Source organism: Phocoena phocoena, chromosome 15, assembly GCF_963924675.1.
Source record: "Phocoena phocoena chromosome 15, mPhoPho1.1, whole genome shotgun sequence".
In the NCBI taxonomy this organism is placed as follows: Eukaryota; Metazoa; Chordata; class Mammalia; order Artiodactyla; family Phocoenidae; genus Phocoena; species Phocoena phocoena.
Window position 1 is genome coordinate 60437543 of NC_089233.1, and position 16240 is coordinate 60453782.

General features: G+C 50.6%; 1 protein-coding gene across 1 annotated transcript; it reads left to right on the top strand.

Moving 5' to 3' along the window:
- The first annotated feature begins 9553 nt into the window (after positions 1-9553).
- Positions 9554-15262, top strand: TCF15 (transcription factor 15). The gene is made up of 2 exons (XM_065893009.1): positions 9554-10136; positions 14817-15262. Exons 1-2 carry the CDS (start codon positions 9618-9620, stop codon positions 14889-14891), a joined length of 594 nt encoding a protein of 197 aa, XP_065749081.1. The 5' UTR covers positions 9554-9617; the 3' UTR covers positions 14892-15262.
- Positions 15263-16240: the final 978 nt, after the last annotated feature.

The window sequence follows — 16240 nt, forward strand, 5'->3', positions numbered from 1 at the left end:
AGCCGCCTCTTCTCTATTATTGAGCAATTCCACCTTGGTCCCAAATTTGTATCCCCTACTCCACAAAACCAGAACACTGCCGTTAACAGGCTGATTCCCCCCGGGGTAGAGTTTTGTGAGCATCTGAGTTTAAACTACCCTAGAGTGCAGCTCTTCCCTCCTCATCCCCAACATAAGCCATTTATCAAAGAATTCCTGTCACTCGCTAGCTGTGCGACCTTAGGCAAGTTACTTAATCTCTCTGTTCCTGACTCTACTCATCTGTTAAGCGGGAATATTAATAGTACTTAGTTCACGGGGCTGCTCTGAGGATTAAATGAGAAAATGCCTACAAGTGTTTAGAAGACTGTCTGGCATATAGTAATCCCTCAATATTATTCTTTCCATTTTCATTGCTCTTTCCCTGATAGAAGTGCCAAGAAACACATTTCCCCCACAACCTGTTACCTTTCTAATGATGTTTTGGTGTCCTCTAGAGAGTGGGGCTCCGGGAAAATGCCTGTAATCCCTCTCTTAACGCAGCTCTGCCTGGTACAGCACCTACCTGCTCACTCCCCTGTCACCCCTATTCAATGAGCTCTCAAGAAAGAATGGGATACCCCCTCACACCAAGGTGGTTGTCATTGACAACAGTTGGAGAAATGTCCACTGAACTGTGTTCTCTACTGGGTGTCTGTGCAGGGCGGGGTGGGGGGGTTGTGGGGGAGAGTCTGTGGTCAAATAAATCTAGAAAATGAAAACTGAAATGAGACCTAAGGAGGTTACTTATGCAGGGTTTCTCGTTTAATATGTTAATGTCTGCACCTCTCTAGATGGCAGATGCAAAATGCAGTTTCCCAGACTTTTTCTTATCATGGAACTCTGGGCATCTTCCAGAACTAGAGTTCCCAAGAATTCACTCCTAAAAATAATGGCCTGGGGACTTCCCTGGCAGTCCAGTGGTTAAGACTCCGTGCTCCCAGTGCAGGGGGCCCAGGTTCAGGGAACTAGATCCCACATGCATGCCACAACTGAGAGTTCGCATGCCACAACTAAGGAGCCCGCTGCCACAACTAAGACCTGGCACAACCAAATAAATAAATAAATACATCCCTGGTCGGGGAACTAAGATCCCGCGTGTGCTGCTCAGCATGGCAAAAAAAAAGGGGCCTGGAGGGACCTTAGATAGACTGAGCTCTTTTGATAGAATCAAAGACACCAGCTCCACACCAGAGGAACCACATGGATGGGGTCAATGGCACTTTTCATTAACCTGAACAGAACAACAGAACAAAACAAAACCTGGCGTCTCTATGGAAGGACAGTTTAAATGTTTATTCAACAGATATTTCTGGATGCATATAAGGTGCCGGGTACTGCCCTGGGTATCTTGCTCTCTAAGAATTTCAATGGGATGATGAAAGTGGGAAAAATTGCTATCAGGCCAAATTGAGAAAACCTCTTATAAGGATTAAATGATGGTAACAGTTAACACTTATACAGCACATGCCAAGTGCCAGGACTGGTACAAACGCTACATATTTTGAGTCATTTAATCTTCACAATAACCCTCTAAAGGCAAGCTCTCTTATAACCCATGTTTCACAGACGAGGAAACTGAGGCACAGAGAAATTCAGTAAATTTTTCAAGATCACAGGGATGGTAAGTGGCAGAGCTGAACACAGACAGGCTCCTGAATCTGCAGATTTAACCATGTGACACTGTTTTATATCCAGAGATAACACCTCTGGCAGGCATCACTAGTTGCTTCTGGAATCTATTCTTCCACTCTTCTATACTAAAAGAAACCCACCAATGAAGACTACATTTCTTAGCCTCCTTTTCAGTAAAGTATGGTCAAATGACAAGGTCTGGCCAATGGGATGTGAGCAGAAGTGAGGCTATAACTCCCAGACAAGTGTCCTCAACTGATGAAGTGCGCCCTTCCTTCCTCTGCCTTTTTCTCCTTTTCGCCAGTTGGAATGCTGACAGAATGACTCCAGCAGCCATACTGGTCCATGAGACAACCTAGGGAGTGGAAGTCGCATATAAGAGAGCAAAAAGATAGGCAGAGCCTGGGTCCCTGACACCATCTGCTTTAGTGAGTTAATGTTACATAACAAAATACCCTAAACTTAGGGGCTTATAATATCAATGATTATTTATTATCTTTATATTTCTTTCTTTGTTATTTTTCACAGTTCTTGCAGGTCAGGAATCCAGAATCCACATCAAAGGAAGCTCACTCAGAAGGTTCCAAGTTGGTGCTGGCTGTGGGCTGGGGGGCCTCAGTTCCTCTCTATACGGGTCTCTCCTCAGGACAACTTGAATGTGTCATAGCACGGTGGCTCCCATCTCCGTGATTCAAGGGAACAAGGCAGAAACTAAATACAGGCAGACCTTTTCCCTTTATTGCACTTCACAGATGATGCGTTTTTTACAAATTGAAGATTTATGGCAACCCTTCGTCAAGCAAGTCTATTGGTGCCATTTTTCTAAAACCATTTTTTTTTTTTTTTTTTTTTCAGTACGCGGGCCTCTCACTGTTGTGGCCTCTCCCATCACGGAGCACAGGCTCCGGACGCGAGGCCCAGCAGCCATGGCTCACGGGCCCAGCCGCCCTGCGGCATGCAGGATCCTCCCAGACCAGGGCACGAACCCGTGTCCCCTGCACCGGCAGGCGGACTCTCAACCACTGCACCACCAGGGAAGCCCCCAGCATTATTTTTAAACTAAGGTATGTTCTAGACCTAATGCCATTCCACACTTAATAGACTACAATATAGTGTAAACATGACTTTTATATGCACTGGGAAACAAAAAAATTTGTGTGGTTCAATTTTTTGCAATATTGATTTTATTACTGTGGTCTGGAATGGAACCTGCCTATACCTTTATCACCTAGATTCAGAGGTCACATGCTGTCATTTCTGCCATACAAGTCAGATCTGATTCAATGGGGGGAGGTATCTACACAAGGGAGTAACACCAGGAAACAAGGATCATCGGAGGCTATATATACTATAGAATGCCACATCAGCCCTACCTGCAAATGCCTTGAATGTGAAAGAGAAATACACTTTTATTTTGCCTAACTGGACTTAAGATTGTGATTAATATATCTATGAACTCTTGGCACAAAGTAGGCCTGCATTAAATGCTAACTATCATTGGTCTTTTTTTCCAAGTAGATTGAGGTGTAGGACTTTTTGTCCTCTTTTGTGTGTCCCTTTGTTAACACACAAACACTTGTACCACTACCATCTAGGTCAAGGTTTGGTACAAAGTAGGTTTAGGAGGCTGTGTATCAGCCTTTTAACTCATTCATTCATACAATAAGCATTCACTATTGTCCACAATATCCAGGATCTGGCCTAAGATTCTGGGATAACTTCCCTGCCCTGGAGAATTCATAGTCTAGTTGGGAACGCAAGCACAGTGAGATGGAAAACAAGCCACTTCTCTGTCTTCAGAGAAATTCAGATTAAAACAGAAAGTCAGATAATTCCAAGTGCCAGGGATGATGTGGGGGAAAGTGATCCCACATGCCCTGCTGGACATGTGGACTGCAGCACCCATCTTGAAATGTAGTCAGACAGCACTTAGGCTATGTGTATTCTCTCCACTTCCAGAATCCTCCTTCTGGGTGTATATGCCAGAGAAACACACACAGGAGTCATGCACCACAGGTTATCATAGCTTTGGGGAGGTGGGAGTTGGAGGTAACTACAGTGTCCGTTGTTCAGGGAGTAAACAAAGGAGGCATATGGTGGATACACGAACACCATGCATACTGAGCAGCAGGGAGAAGCAATGAACTCCAGTTAGACTCCGCACACAGAGACCAGTGACAAGTAATAGAACAACCTGGAAACAAATCTATGCAAACTACCATTTGTGTAAGTTAATAACCCACTCACACAAAGCAGCACCATTATATTTTATAAGGACACCCACGTATTCAAAGACATACATCAAAAATATTAGAGTAAATCCAGAATATCCAATGCAATACTAAAGGAGAACGTCAGAGGACTGACACTACCTGACTTCAAGACTTACAGTAAAGCTACAGTAGTCAAGACAGTGTGGGAGGGACTTCCCTGGTGGTCCAGTGGGTAAGACTCCATGCTCCCAATGCAGCGGGCCCAGGTTCGATCCCTGGTTGGGGAACTAGATCCCACATGCATGATGCAACTAAGAGTCTGCATACCACAACTAAGAGTCCGCATGCCGCAACTAAAGCGTCCGCATGCCACAGCTAAGGGTCCACATGCCGCAACCAAGAGTCCACATGCTGCAACTAAGAGTCCGCATGCCGCAACTAAGAAGTCCACTGCCGCAACTAGAGTCCACGTGCCACAACTAAGAGTCCACGTGTCATAACTATAGAGTCCGCGTGCTGCAACTAAGAGTCTGCATGCCGCAACTAAAGAGTCTGTGTGCCACAACTAAGAGTCCACATGCTGCAACTAGGAATCCGCATGCCACAAGTAAGAAGTCCACATGCCACAACTAAGAGGCCACATGCCGCAACTAAAGAGTCTGCATTGCCATAACTGAGTCCTCATGCCGCAACTAAGAAGTCCACATGCCACAACTAAAGATCCTGCGTGCCGCAACTAAGACCTGGAGCAGCCTAAATAAATAAATAAATATATATTTTTAAAGTGTGGTATTGGTGAAAGAATAGACAAATAGATCAATGGAAGAGAACAGACAGCCCAGAAATAGACCCACATAAATACAGTCAACTGATCTTTGACAAAGGAGCAAAAGCAATACAATGGAGCAAAGATAGTCTCTTCAGCCAGTGGTGCTGGAACAACTGGACATCCACACGCAGGAAGATGAATCTAGACAGAGACCTTACACCCTTCACAAAAAATAAGTCAGAATAGATCCTAGGCCTAAATGTAAAACACAGAACTATAAAACTCTTGGAGTATAACATAGGAGAAAACATAGATGACATTTTAGATATGATACCAAAGACACGACCCATGAAAGAAATAATTGAGAAGCTAGACTTCATTAAGATTATAAACTTCTGCTCTGCAGAAGACAATGTCAAGAGAATGACAAGACAAACCATAGACTGGGAGAAAATATTTGCAAAAGACCCATCTTATAAAGGACTAGTTATCCAAAATATACAAAGAACTCTTAAAACTCAACCATAAGAAAATAACCCTATTAAAAATTGGGCCAAAGACCTTAGCAGACACCTCACTCAAGAAGGTATACAGATGGCAAATAAGCATATGAAAAGATGCTCCACATCATACATCATCAGGGAAATGCAAATTAAAACAACAATGACACATCACTACACACCTATGAGAATGGCCACAACCTGGAACACTGACTATACCAAATGCTGACGAGAATGTGGAGAAACAGGAACTCTTATCTATTGCTGGTGGGAACGCAAAATGGTACAACCACTTTGGAAGACAGTTTGGTGGTTCCTCATAAAATTAAACATACTCTTGTCATATGATCGACCAATTGCACTCCTTGGTATTTACCCAAAGGAACTGAAAATTTATATCCATCCAAAACCTGCACACAGATGTTTATAGCAGCCTGATTCTTAATTGCAAAAACCTGGAGGCAGCCAAGATGTCCCTCAGTAGGTAAATGGATAAATTGTGGTACCTCTAGACAAGGTAATATTATTCAGTGCTAAAGAGAAAAAAAAAAGGTTTCAAGCCATGAAAAGATATAGAGGAACACTAAATACGTATTGCTAAGTGAAAGAAGTCAATCTGAAAAGGCTACATACTGTATGATTCTAACTCTATGACATTCTGGAAAAGGCAAAACTATGGAGACAATAAAAAGATCAGTGGTTGCAGGGATTGGGGTGTAGATGATCAGGCAGAACACAGAATTCTAGGGCAGTGAAAATATTCTGTATGCTACTATAATAATGGATATATGTCAGCATACATTTGTCCAAACCCATAGAATGTACAACACCAAGAGTGAATCTCTGTGTGATAATGATGTGACAATGTACAACAGATTCATCAATTGTAACAAATGTACCACTCTGCTGGGAGGTGTTGATAACAGGGAGGCTATTCATTTGTGGGGACAAGGGGTCTATGAGAAATTTCTGTACTTCTCAATTTTGTTTAAACCTAAAATTGCTCTTTAAAAATTGTTTTTAAAAAAATAGAGTGGGTGCACTTGTGGGGGGAGGGAAATGGAGTGGGGAATCAGGGAGAGAAGTCAAAACACAGTGTGTCAGCACAAGACTTTGCACCAAGGTTTGGGAGGAGCCACAAAGCAGGCTTCCCTGAGGAGCTACACTGAACTTTGGTGGAGGAGTAGGGTCGTCTGTCTGGTCAGACCTGAAGGGATGGGTCTCCAGAAGAGGTGGACACACAGGGCAAAGCTGGTGCCTCGGAGGAACTGCAAGTGCTTCAGCGGGACTGAAGGCCGGGGTGCCCTGGTCGGGAAGGCCGGGGCCAGCTGCTGTTCTCTCGCCCTGTAAGACCCTCCTCCTCTTACCTGGTGGACTCCTACTCAGCCCTCACACGCCTCTGGGCTGCCTGAGAGGCCGTGTGGCTGAGGAAGACTGAGCTGAGTTCCTCCGCTGGCCCCAGAGTGACCTTGGCGAGTCACTTTCCCCTCTCGGAACCTCAGTTTCTTCATCTGTAACATGGGAATAACAATACCTACCTCAGAAGGCTGTGGTGAGGAGGAAGTGAGATGAGCAAAATATTGATACAAAGTCGCTGCCCCAAGAAGCTTATTTTCTGGTGCAGATAGACAGCTGGCAGACAAATAAATATGTAGTGTGTTTGCCACCGTATTCCCAGTACCCAGAACCGTGCCTGGTGCATAGTAGGTACTCAATTAACATTTGTGGATGAATGAATAAATGAATGAGTGGAAGTAATGATGAATACTCTGGAAAGAAGTAGAGCAGGGGAAGGGGAGAGGGAGAGCCAGAGGAGTGCCGAGGGGTAGGGGAGGCCTCCCTGAGGAGATGAGATTTGTGGGAAGATGGGACGGAAATAAGGGAATTAGCTATGGGAATATCTGGGGACAGTGGGTGCCGGGCAGGAGTGGGCTCCAGGGATAGCAAGGAGGCCCGTGTGGCTGCCGCAGGGTGAGGAACAGAGGAGGAGAGGAGCTGAAAGCCTTGTGCGGGTGGGCTGAGACTGTGGCAGGAGCCCCCTCCCCACTCCCAGGGACAAGTCCTAGAAGAGTCCAAGCTGTTCAGTCCCTTCCGAGGCAGGGTGCTCCTCAGCGGCGGGCCCCAGCCCCTGACACCACTAGCACAAACTGCTCTCGGGTGTTTCGCACTCTGTGTGCCAGGCCCTGGCATTCCTGGCATAAACTCACCATCAGCTCTGGGAATAAGTACTATTATTACCCCTCCGTTTTCAGAGCAGGAAGCTGAGACTCCAAGAGGCTGCTAACCTTGGGCCGGAACCGGGTCTCTCTGATGCCAGGCCCAGGCTTGCACCGACCACATTGTCCTGGAATTCTTTGTTTACAGCTCGCCTTCCCCTCTGGGCTGCAGAAGGCCCTGAGTCTCATTCATGGTTTTATTTTACTCCCAGGGTCGCCTGTGTCAAAACCTGCCTGAGGAGCGAATGAATGAAAGCGCCTTCCAAGGAAGCCCCCTCCCCACCTTCCGGGCCCAGTTCACGCCCTATTTGGTTCCTCCAGGTCGTGCTGGAATGGGAGGGGGCTGGACTGAGGAATTTCAAGCCGCCTGAGGGTCCAGAGCAGAAGAGAGGGGGAGGGGGGGGAAGCGAAAGTGAAGGGAACGAGAGCCCCTGTGAGGAGGCGCAGACAGGGAAGGAAATCTCCCGGTAATAATTCATCGGCTCAGGAAGCAGCAGCTTGGCCTGGGGCTGTGTGTGGGGCTGGCCCTGCAGGGAGGGGGCCTCGCAGCCTCCTTCTCCTCCTTTCCAAAGCCCAGCCTGGCTGGGGTCACGGTCAAATGAAGGGGGGAGAGCCAGGTGTGGGAAGAGACCTTCCTGAAGACCCTAGGGCCTGAAGACTTCAGGGACTGCTCTCCCAGCAGCCAGCTCCCCATCTCTCCCCCATTCTGGCCTGGGTCTGGGAGACAGGAATGCACAGCATGGCAGAGCTGGGAGGCATCGTCAAGAAAACTGATGCCCAGAAGGAAGATGGAGCCAAAACGCACCTAGAAACCTTCCGACTTCACTCCCTGTGCTCCTTCTGCCGCACGGGCTGCCATTTGGGCTAAAGAGAAAGTTATTGTCAAGGCCAAGCAAACACAGGCTTGGCCGGTCCCCAGGATGGAGCTGGGAAAGGGGACCCCAACAACCATCATCAGCTCAGTAAGTCTTCCCAGGGCCTCTGAGGAAGAGGACATGTCAGATGTCAGGCTGAACAATCTAAGGTTTCCAGAAGGAAGGAAGGCGATGAGGGAAGATATTTCCCCCCCACCACCCCCTCACTTCGTAAGTGTGAGTTTTTTTGAGGGGGTGGTGTTGGCACTTCAAGCAGAGGGAAGGGGAGTGTGTGGATTTGGAGCCAGGGAGGCTGCTGCAGTCCAGGATGGGATTGTGGGGAGTAAGGGAGAGAAACTTGTATTTTACTGGGGTGGAGACAGGACAGGGGTGATAGTGGGTCCCAAACAGTCTGGGACCACTGCCCTCACTCACCCTGAAGGCCAGAGCTCTCTTATCTGTAAATCAGAGGTTCTTCCCCACAACTTCAGCAGAGGAAAGTAAAGATCAGTAAAGCACTCAGCACTGTGTCTGGCACAACCATTTTGGTGGTAGGACCTCAACCAAAATGTCAACTCTGTGAAAGCAAAGAGTTTGTTTTGTTCACATTTCTATTCTCACCTAAAACCGTGCCTGGCATAGCAGGGACCCAATAAATATTTGTTGAATAAATGAACGAATGGAGTTACTGGCGTTTGTGTGTTTTGTTCTGCTTTTTTTTTTTTTTTTTTTTTTTAAGTTTGTCGTCAGGGATGTGACACCATCGAGTCCTTATTTGGAAAGTTTATAGTGTTTCTCCAACTGTTCTCCACTGACACCACCATCCTGTACATAATGAAAAATCCTGGGTCGGCTGAATCAGACTGGGGGAATCCGGGAATTTATCAAGTCAAAAGCCCCCCCTTACCTAATTCTTACACGAAAGTTGCAGAACCACAGTATTAGAATTTGAGGGAGGAAAAACCCGAGTTGCTTTCTCTACAATCTTATTTTCGAATGAGGAAACTGAAGCCAGGAGAGGAGAAGGGACCTGCCCGCAGCCCTGCGGTCTAGGCTGAAGATGAGTCCGGATCTGGGCACAGCCCACTCCACCCACCCAACCCACCCCGACCCCCGGCTTTTGCCCCGCTCGCCCGCGGGGATCCAGAGCCTTCAGGGCGTGCCACCAGCTCGCGGGCCGCTTTCAACCTGGGGAACTGGGGCGAAGGGCCCGTAGCCATTGGCCGGGGCGCGGCGGGCGCCTCCCCATTGGCCAGGGCGGAATCCCCCGCCCCGGCCGGGGCGGCCTCGGGACTGGCCCCTCCCTCGGCTATAAGGCGGTGGCCAGCTGAGCCGTGGGAGCGCGCGGGAGCGCACGGCGGGGCGCGGCAGACGCTGGGGCGCTGCGCACCAAGGGAAGCGGCCGGCCGCCCATGGCGTTCGCGCTGCTGCGCCCCGTCGGCGCGCACGTGCTGTACCCGGACGTGCGGCTACTGAGCGAGGACGAGGAGAACCGCAGCGAGAGCGACGCCTCCGACCAGTCGTTCGGCTGCTGCGAGGGCCTGGAGGCGGCACGGCGCGGCCCGGGCCCCGGGGGCGGGCGGCGGGCGTCCAGCAGCGCGGGCCCGGTGGTGGTGGTGCGACAGCGGCAGGCGGCCAACGCGCGGGAGCGGGACCGCACGCAGAGCGTGAACACGGCCTTCACGGCGCTGCGCACGCTCATCCCCACCGAGCCGGTGGACCGCAAGCTATCCAAGATTGAGACGCTGCGCTTGGCGTCCAGCTACATCGCGCACCTGGCCAACGTGCTGCTGCTGGGCGACGCGGCCGACGACGGGCAGCCGTGCTTCCGAGCGGCGGGCACCGCCAAGAGCGCGGTCCCAGCCGCCCCCGACGGCGGCCGCCAGCCGCGTTCCATCTGCACCTTCTGCCTCAGCAACCAGCGCAAGGGGGTGAGTGCGCGCGGCGCTCCAGTACTGCGGCCGCAGGGTCAGGGAACGGGCCTCTTACGGAGCAAAAGAGGGGCCGAGACCCCAATGAAGAGAGGGGGAAGAGACGTGGAGTCGTCGGGGGTGCAGCCCTCCAGGCCCAGAGTTTGGTGTGGAACAGAACCGCTCACAATGTTCCCCAAACAAGGGGTGCAGGGAAGCCCAGAGCTCGGGCGTGATTTAGAGGATGGAGATTGCTCATCGAAGGACACCCCCTCCCACTAGGAGTGTGCTGGGAAGAGCGTGTGGGGAAATCATAACAAAGGCTGTCATTTATTGAGCTCTTCCTATGTATGGGCGCGCGTTCCTGGTTTTCTTTTTACCTTCACAAGAACCCCGTCAGGCAGGTAGTTCTGCCCGTTTTATCACTGGTGAGGACCTGGGGCTCAGAGGGGTGCCCATATTACACAGCTCGAAAGCCAGAATGCAGGCTCTGGGTTTGCTGGGTATGTGTTGCCCTGAGCTGCCCTTACCGTAAAATAATTGTCCCGTATCCTGAGACTGACCCAAGGGCAGGAGACTGAGAAGAAAAGGGGATGCACGCCCCCAGTCAAGAGCCTGAGGTGCCCAGCTGATGAGCGGTAGGTGTGAAGCAGGGGGTCTCTTGAGGATACCCAGCCCCCAAAGAGATGGAGTGCTGGGGAAGGGCACTGTTGAGTCAGCCGGCAGAGCTGGAGGTAAGCTTCTGTGGTCTGTCCTAAGTAAGGATGAGAACCGGGCTGGTAGGGGACGGACGGGGCTGAGTAGCAGCAGAGGTTGCTGGGGGGTGCTCCTGGTTGAAAGCTGGCCCTCCTGCACAGGCCCCAAGGAGCCTGCTTCATCCTCAGCCTTTCCCCTTTCTGGCCTGGGCTTTTCTTAGAATAAGGAGGCTTGGTCTTGTGACAGCTTTGGATTCTATCAGCTACTATTTACAGCTGGGGAAACTGAGGCTGAGAGAGTCCCTGACTGGTCCCTGTGGCCTTTTGGAAAATGAAAGAGTATGGGAGCACAGGGAACTCTGCTCAGTATTCTGTAATAACCTAAATGGGGAAAAGATTTGAAAAAGAATAGATACATGTATAGGTATAACTGAATCACTTTGCTGTACACCGGAAACTAACACAACATTGTTAATCAACTATGCTCCAGTATAAAATCAAAATCAAAAAAAAAAAAAAGTCATGGGGGATTGGAGTCATGCCTCTGGGTCCCCTAGTCTTTGGTTCTCACAACTTCCCCGGCTCCCCTCTTCACTCTGTTCTGGGGAAGCCTCTGTGTCCTGGCCTCAGACCACCCCCTTCTGGCCTCTCACCTGCCATTGCTGCCTCAGTTTCCCTAAGTCAGTCTTTTTCGGTTCCGATTTGAACTCTCTCCAGGGTCCCTGATCCTCCCAGCTGTGGGCCCTGGTCTGTGGGCCCTCGGCAATACTCCCTGACTGCTTTTCACCTATTCACTCAGTTCGGCAAACCTTAACTACCCGACAGCTGTTTTTTGTCGACTCTGAAAACATTCCCAGAGAAGCAGGTTGTGGATGCCCATCCACCACTGTCAGGAACTCCCAGTGCTGGGCCAGGGCAGGGCCTGGAGGTGAAAACAGCGATGTTGTGGTCTGATGGGGAGGTCTGATGTGCACAAAGGGACTGTCAGGGCCGGAGGAAGCCCCTGACCCAGTGGCTAAGTTCCTGACAGAGGCTTGGGGTTGGAAGCAGGCAGGTTGAGGCAGTAGGGGAAGATGTTCTAGGAGCAGGACACAGTGGGAGCTAGAGCCTAGAAAAGGAAAAGGGTAGACGTTGAAGGTGGCAACGCATAGAAGGAAGGTGAAGACTGGCCAGTGACATCAGTGTCAGCAGTCTTGATGAGCACTGATCTCTCGTGCTAAGTGCTCTCCACGTGTTACCTTTAAAACCCTCCAGCAGCTGGGGAAGGAGGTGCTCTGGTTATCCCCAACTGCTTAGAGATGCTGTCACTGGTTCAGAGACACGGCCCATGATGGAGTCAGGATTCGAACTCAGGCCTGCCCAACGGGGACGTGGGAAAGGTTCGTGTGGGAGGGCCCTCGGGGAGAGTGTGTGTCCATCAGGTGCCTGCCCCCCACAGCAGGTAGGCTGGGGGCTTCTCTGCTGGTCTCAGGCCTGTCCCACAGATCACAGGGCCTCGCCTGGGTCTGGCTGCTTCCCTAGGATCTGTCTACAGGACCTAGAACCCAGCCAAATTTGGCTGTGGAAGCCATGCTCTCAAGCACACAGGCTCCTCTGGGAATAAGCAAAAGGGGTGATCCTGGCTGGCTCTGGCCCGCAAAGACTTGAGGACTCGACTAGAAGAAAACTGGCTGTCTTGGGGAGCCTGTGGGAGCCTTCCTTCTCAGCTTTGGTGACCAGAGAGCTCCAAGGCCCCAGACCCTATCCCTTCACCCTGAGCCACCACCTCGTTCCCAGCTGGCTGGTCTGGGGTTGGGGTCACCATAGAAATAGCTCCCTTTAGCATTTTCCTGTTTAAGGAGGGGTTAGGTGTGGCCCTCTGTGGTAGAAATAGCAAGGGGAGGTTCTTGTCTCTGCCCTGTTTTCCCTTTTGTCACCTGGGGGTGGGGGTCAGCTCGGATCGTCTTGTACGGCCTTCCCCACTTGGCGTACCAGCTCAGGAGCAGAGGTGGCACAGAGGGCAGCGGGGCAAGGAGGTGCCATCACCAGATGATGCTGATGTTAATACTTGTGAACATTCATCGAACACTTAACTATATTCCTGACACTGTGCTAAGTAAGGGCTTTACCCGTGTTAACGCGTGCAGTCCTCACGGTAGCTAACTTTACACATGGGGAAACCGAGGCCCAGTGAGCTGAAGTCACTTGCCTGAGGTCTGACAGGTAATCCAAGGCAGAGCAGGGGTTGAAGCCCAGATCTGTTTCACTCTAGCCACCTCCTAACCACAGTGCTTCCCAGAGCCCTTGGCGCTGAGGCACAAAGAGACAGAGAAGCTGGGGCCTAGTCAAGGCTTCTCCTAAATGCATTTGGCAGTTTACAAGCCTCCTTCACAGCTGCAGTTGCATTTCATTGCACCCTGGGGTGGCAAGTAGAATCATTTTGTCCCCATTTCATAGATGAAGACACTGAGGTTCAGGGAGCTGAACAGTCCCAGCATCCTCAGGGGACACAGGTCTCGCAATGACTGCCAGACCTGGGGTAGAGGTGGCTCTCCCTTACCCTGAGGACTTAGAGTGAAAAGGTGGGAGGCCGGTTTTCTGTCCTCCAACCTCAACACTACACCCCCCACCCCCATCCGCCCTTCTCAGCCACTCTTGCCAGAGTTTGTCTGAGAAGCCCAAGCCCCAGGCTCTGCTGGGACTGTGGCCTCAGCCCTCAAAATAGCCCTGCCTGTGAATGAACACACTGTCCCTGGGCCCGGAGAGCCTCAAGGGAGGCTGGGCTCGCATCTGGATGGATCTGCCCCAACCTGGGCCCAGGAGTGGAGCGGGGCAGCGGGCAGAGCTCCGAGATGGTCAGCTGTTTCTGACCTCAGATGGCTGAGAAAAATGCCGGTCCCATTATCTCCTAGTCAGGCTCGGGGGTGAGCATTTACAGTGGGATTTCAGACACCACTGTGTCTTAGAAACGGGACAGACTGTTGGACAACATGGATTTTTCTAGCCCAGCCCTTTTTACCAACTGGCTGGGTGCCTCTGAGCCAGCCATGCAACGCTGGAGGCTGCAACAGAGGGGGTACGCTAAGGCCCGTGATCTCGCTGGCTAACAGTGAGGATGAAACCCACATGTCAGACCTCAGGACAGTGGGTAGAGACTGCCCCTGCAGCGCGAGGGACAGGTGGCTTCCAGGGCAGCCACCATTACCCTGTCTTCCAGTGGACACCCTTATCCAAGCAGCGTTGGTTGGCAACTGCTCCACGCCAGTCCCTGGGCTGGAACTGGGACTACAGAGGGAAAGACTTTCCCCGACCACCCCCTTGAGCTCCCAGCCTGATGGGAGAACACAAGAGACACCCCATCTTCCCCTTCTGGGCTTTATCCTGGCCCCAGAAAGGCAAGCAGTGCTAGGAATTGCAGGAATAGAGAAATCTTCCTCGGATAGGACCAGAGAGCATATTCCTGGCAGAGGGAACACCCTGAATGAAGGCAGGGAGGCCGGAATTCCAGAATCTACTTTTGAGGTTGACGAGTAGGCCACTGGGTATACAGCCAGGCAGAGGGAGAACCACTGTGGGGTGTGTTCTGACCTTGAGTGTAAAATACTATGATTTAAACTATATTGGATTTTTTTTTAAAGCAACAAATCACACGAGGAAGAAATGAAAAAAGTAAAAAAGTATATAGAGTTAAAAAAAAAAAAAAGGCTTCTTCCCATCCTGTCTCCTCATCACATTCCTCTCCTCTGAGGAAACCCGTTAGTGATTTCCCGTGTGCCCTTCTCTCTGGACATCTCAGCACACAGGAACATGCACTCAGTCCTTGCTTTCGTCCTCAAACGATATTAGTCCATAAAGAGTCATCCCCTGTTAGTCCATATAGAGTTTCTTCTGCCTTCTGCAAGAGCTTGATTGTGTAGCTAACTGATTTTTTTTTTATCAAGTCCCCTATTGCTGGACACAGAGGTTAGTTCCAGTGTTCATGATGACCCAGCTGAACCCCCTAATACCTCTTTCTCTCTTCCTGCAGGGTAGCCGTCGTGACCTGGGGGGCAGCTGCTTGAAGGTGAGGGGGGTGGCCCCAGTTCGAGTGCCTCGGAGATGAGCCTGGACCCCTGTGTCATTTGTTCCAAGCAGGACCCTGAGAAGGAGGCCAGAGGCCAACCACCGGGCGAACAGGGGAAGACCCCAGGAGCTGAACCCAGGTCCCTTCTTTGTGTAGGGACCAGAGGACAATGGCCTGGGCCCATGACCCTATGAGCAGGCCCCCTGGGACATCTCCACCCCACCCTGGAGAGCCGTGAGGACCCATGCAGCCGGCCCGAGCCCTGGCTGGTCAGAGACAAGGCAGAACTTTTGGAAAAACAAAGACTGTTGTTGACAGAGGATGTGTGCGTGTCTGTGCATGAGTGTGGGTGTGTGTATGAGAGAGAGAGAATTGATGGGTTTAAAATAAAAGGTATTTTTAAGTAAAAAGTGTTCCCAGCTGAAGAAGGGAGGGGCCTGGGGACATCAGAGGTCAGAGGTGGCCCCTCTCCTGGACCTTGGAACAGACACAGGTGTCACAGGTGCCACCCTGTGCCCTGGAGGGGGTGGAGCTGGGGGAAGGCAGGGGACCCCCCTCTCTAGAAGTCGAGATAACCAATCTTTCCTCACTGTCTTCTTGAACAACTGTTGGGTGTCTGGTGTGGTTGGTAAAAAAAAAAAAAAAATCTTCATTTTATTTATTTTTGCATAAGGAATATATTCATCCACACGGTTCAAAACTCAAAAGGTACAAGAGGGTATGTGGTGAAAAGTCTCCCTACCTCTTGTCCTCCGGCCACAGTTCTCCCGCCGCAGGTGGGCTCAGCCACTAGTTTTTTGGTGACATCCCTATTCCTTGTGAATAACCAAGCAGATACAGAAATATACATCTATGTTTTCTTCCACTCTTTACACAAACAGTAGCATAGTGTACCCACTTTCTGCTCCGTGCATTTTTTTTCCCTTAATCTAGCTTGGGTGTTATCCCAAGTCAGTACATAAAGGTAAAGGGTATCTTCATTCCTTCAGTAGCTGTTTATTCCATTTTGTGAACATACCATACTTTAACCCATCCCTTATCCACGTCTTTACAAACAGGGCCAGGTAGGCACGTGGTTTTTCACATGTGCAGATGCGTGTGTGCTGACGGGATACTTTTGCCCATGTTGGAGCTGAGAAGATTTAAAGAAACAATAACAGGGCTTCCCTGGTGGCACAGTGGTTAAGAATCCGCCTCCCAATACAGGGGACAGGGGTTCAAGCCCTGGTCCAGGAATATCCCACATGCTGCAGAGCAACTAAGCCCATGCACCACAAGTACTGAGCCTGCGCTCTAGAGCCCGAGAGCCACAACTACTGAAGCCTGTGAGCCCAGAGCCGGTGCTCCACAACAAGAGAAGCCACTGCAATGAGAAGCCCGCGCACCGC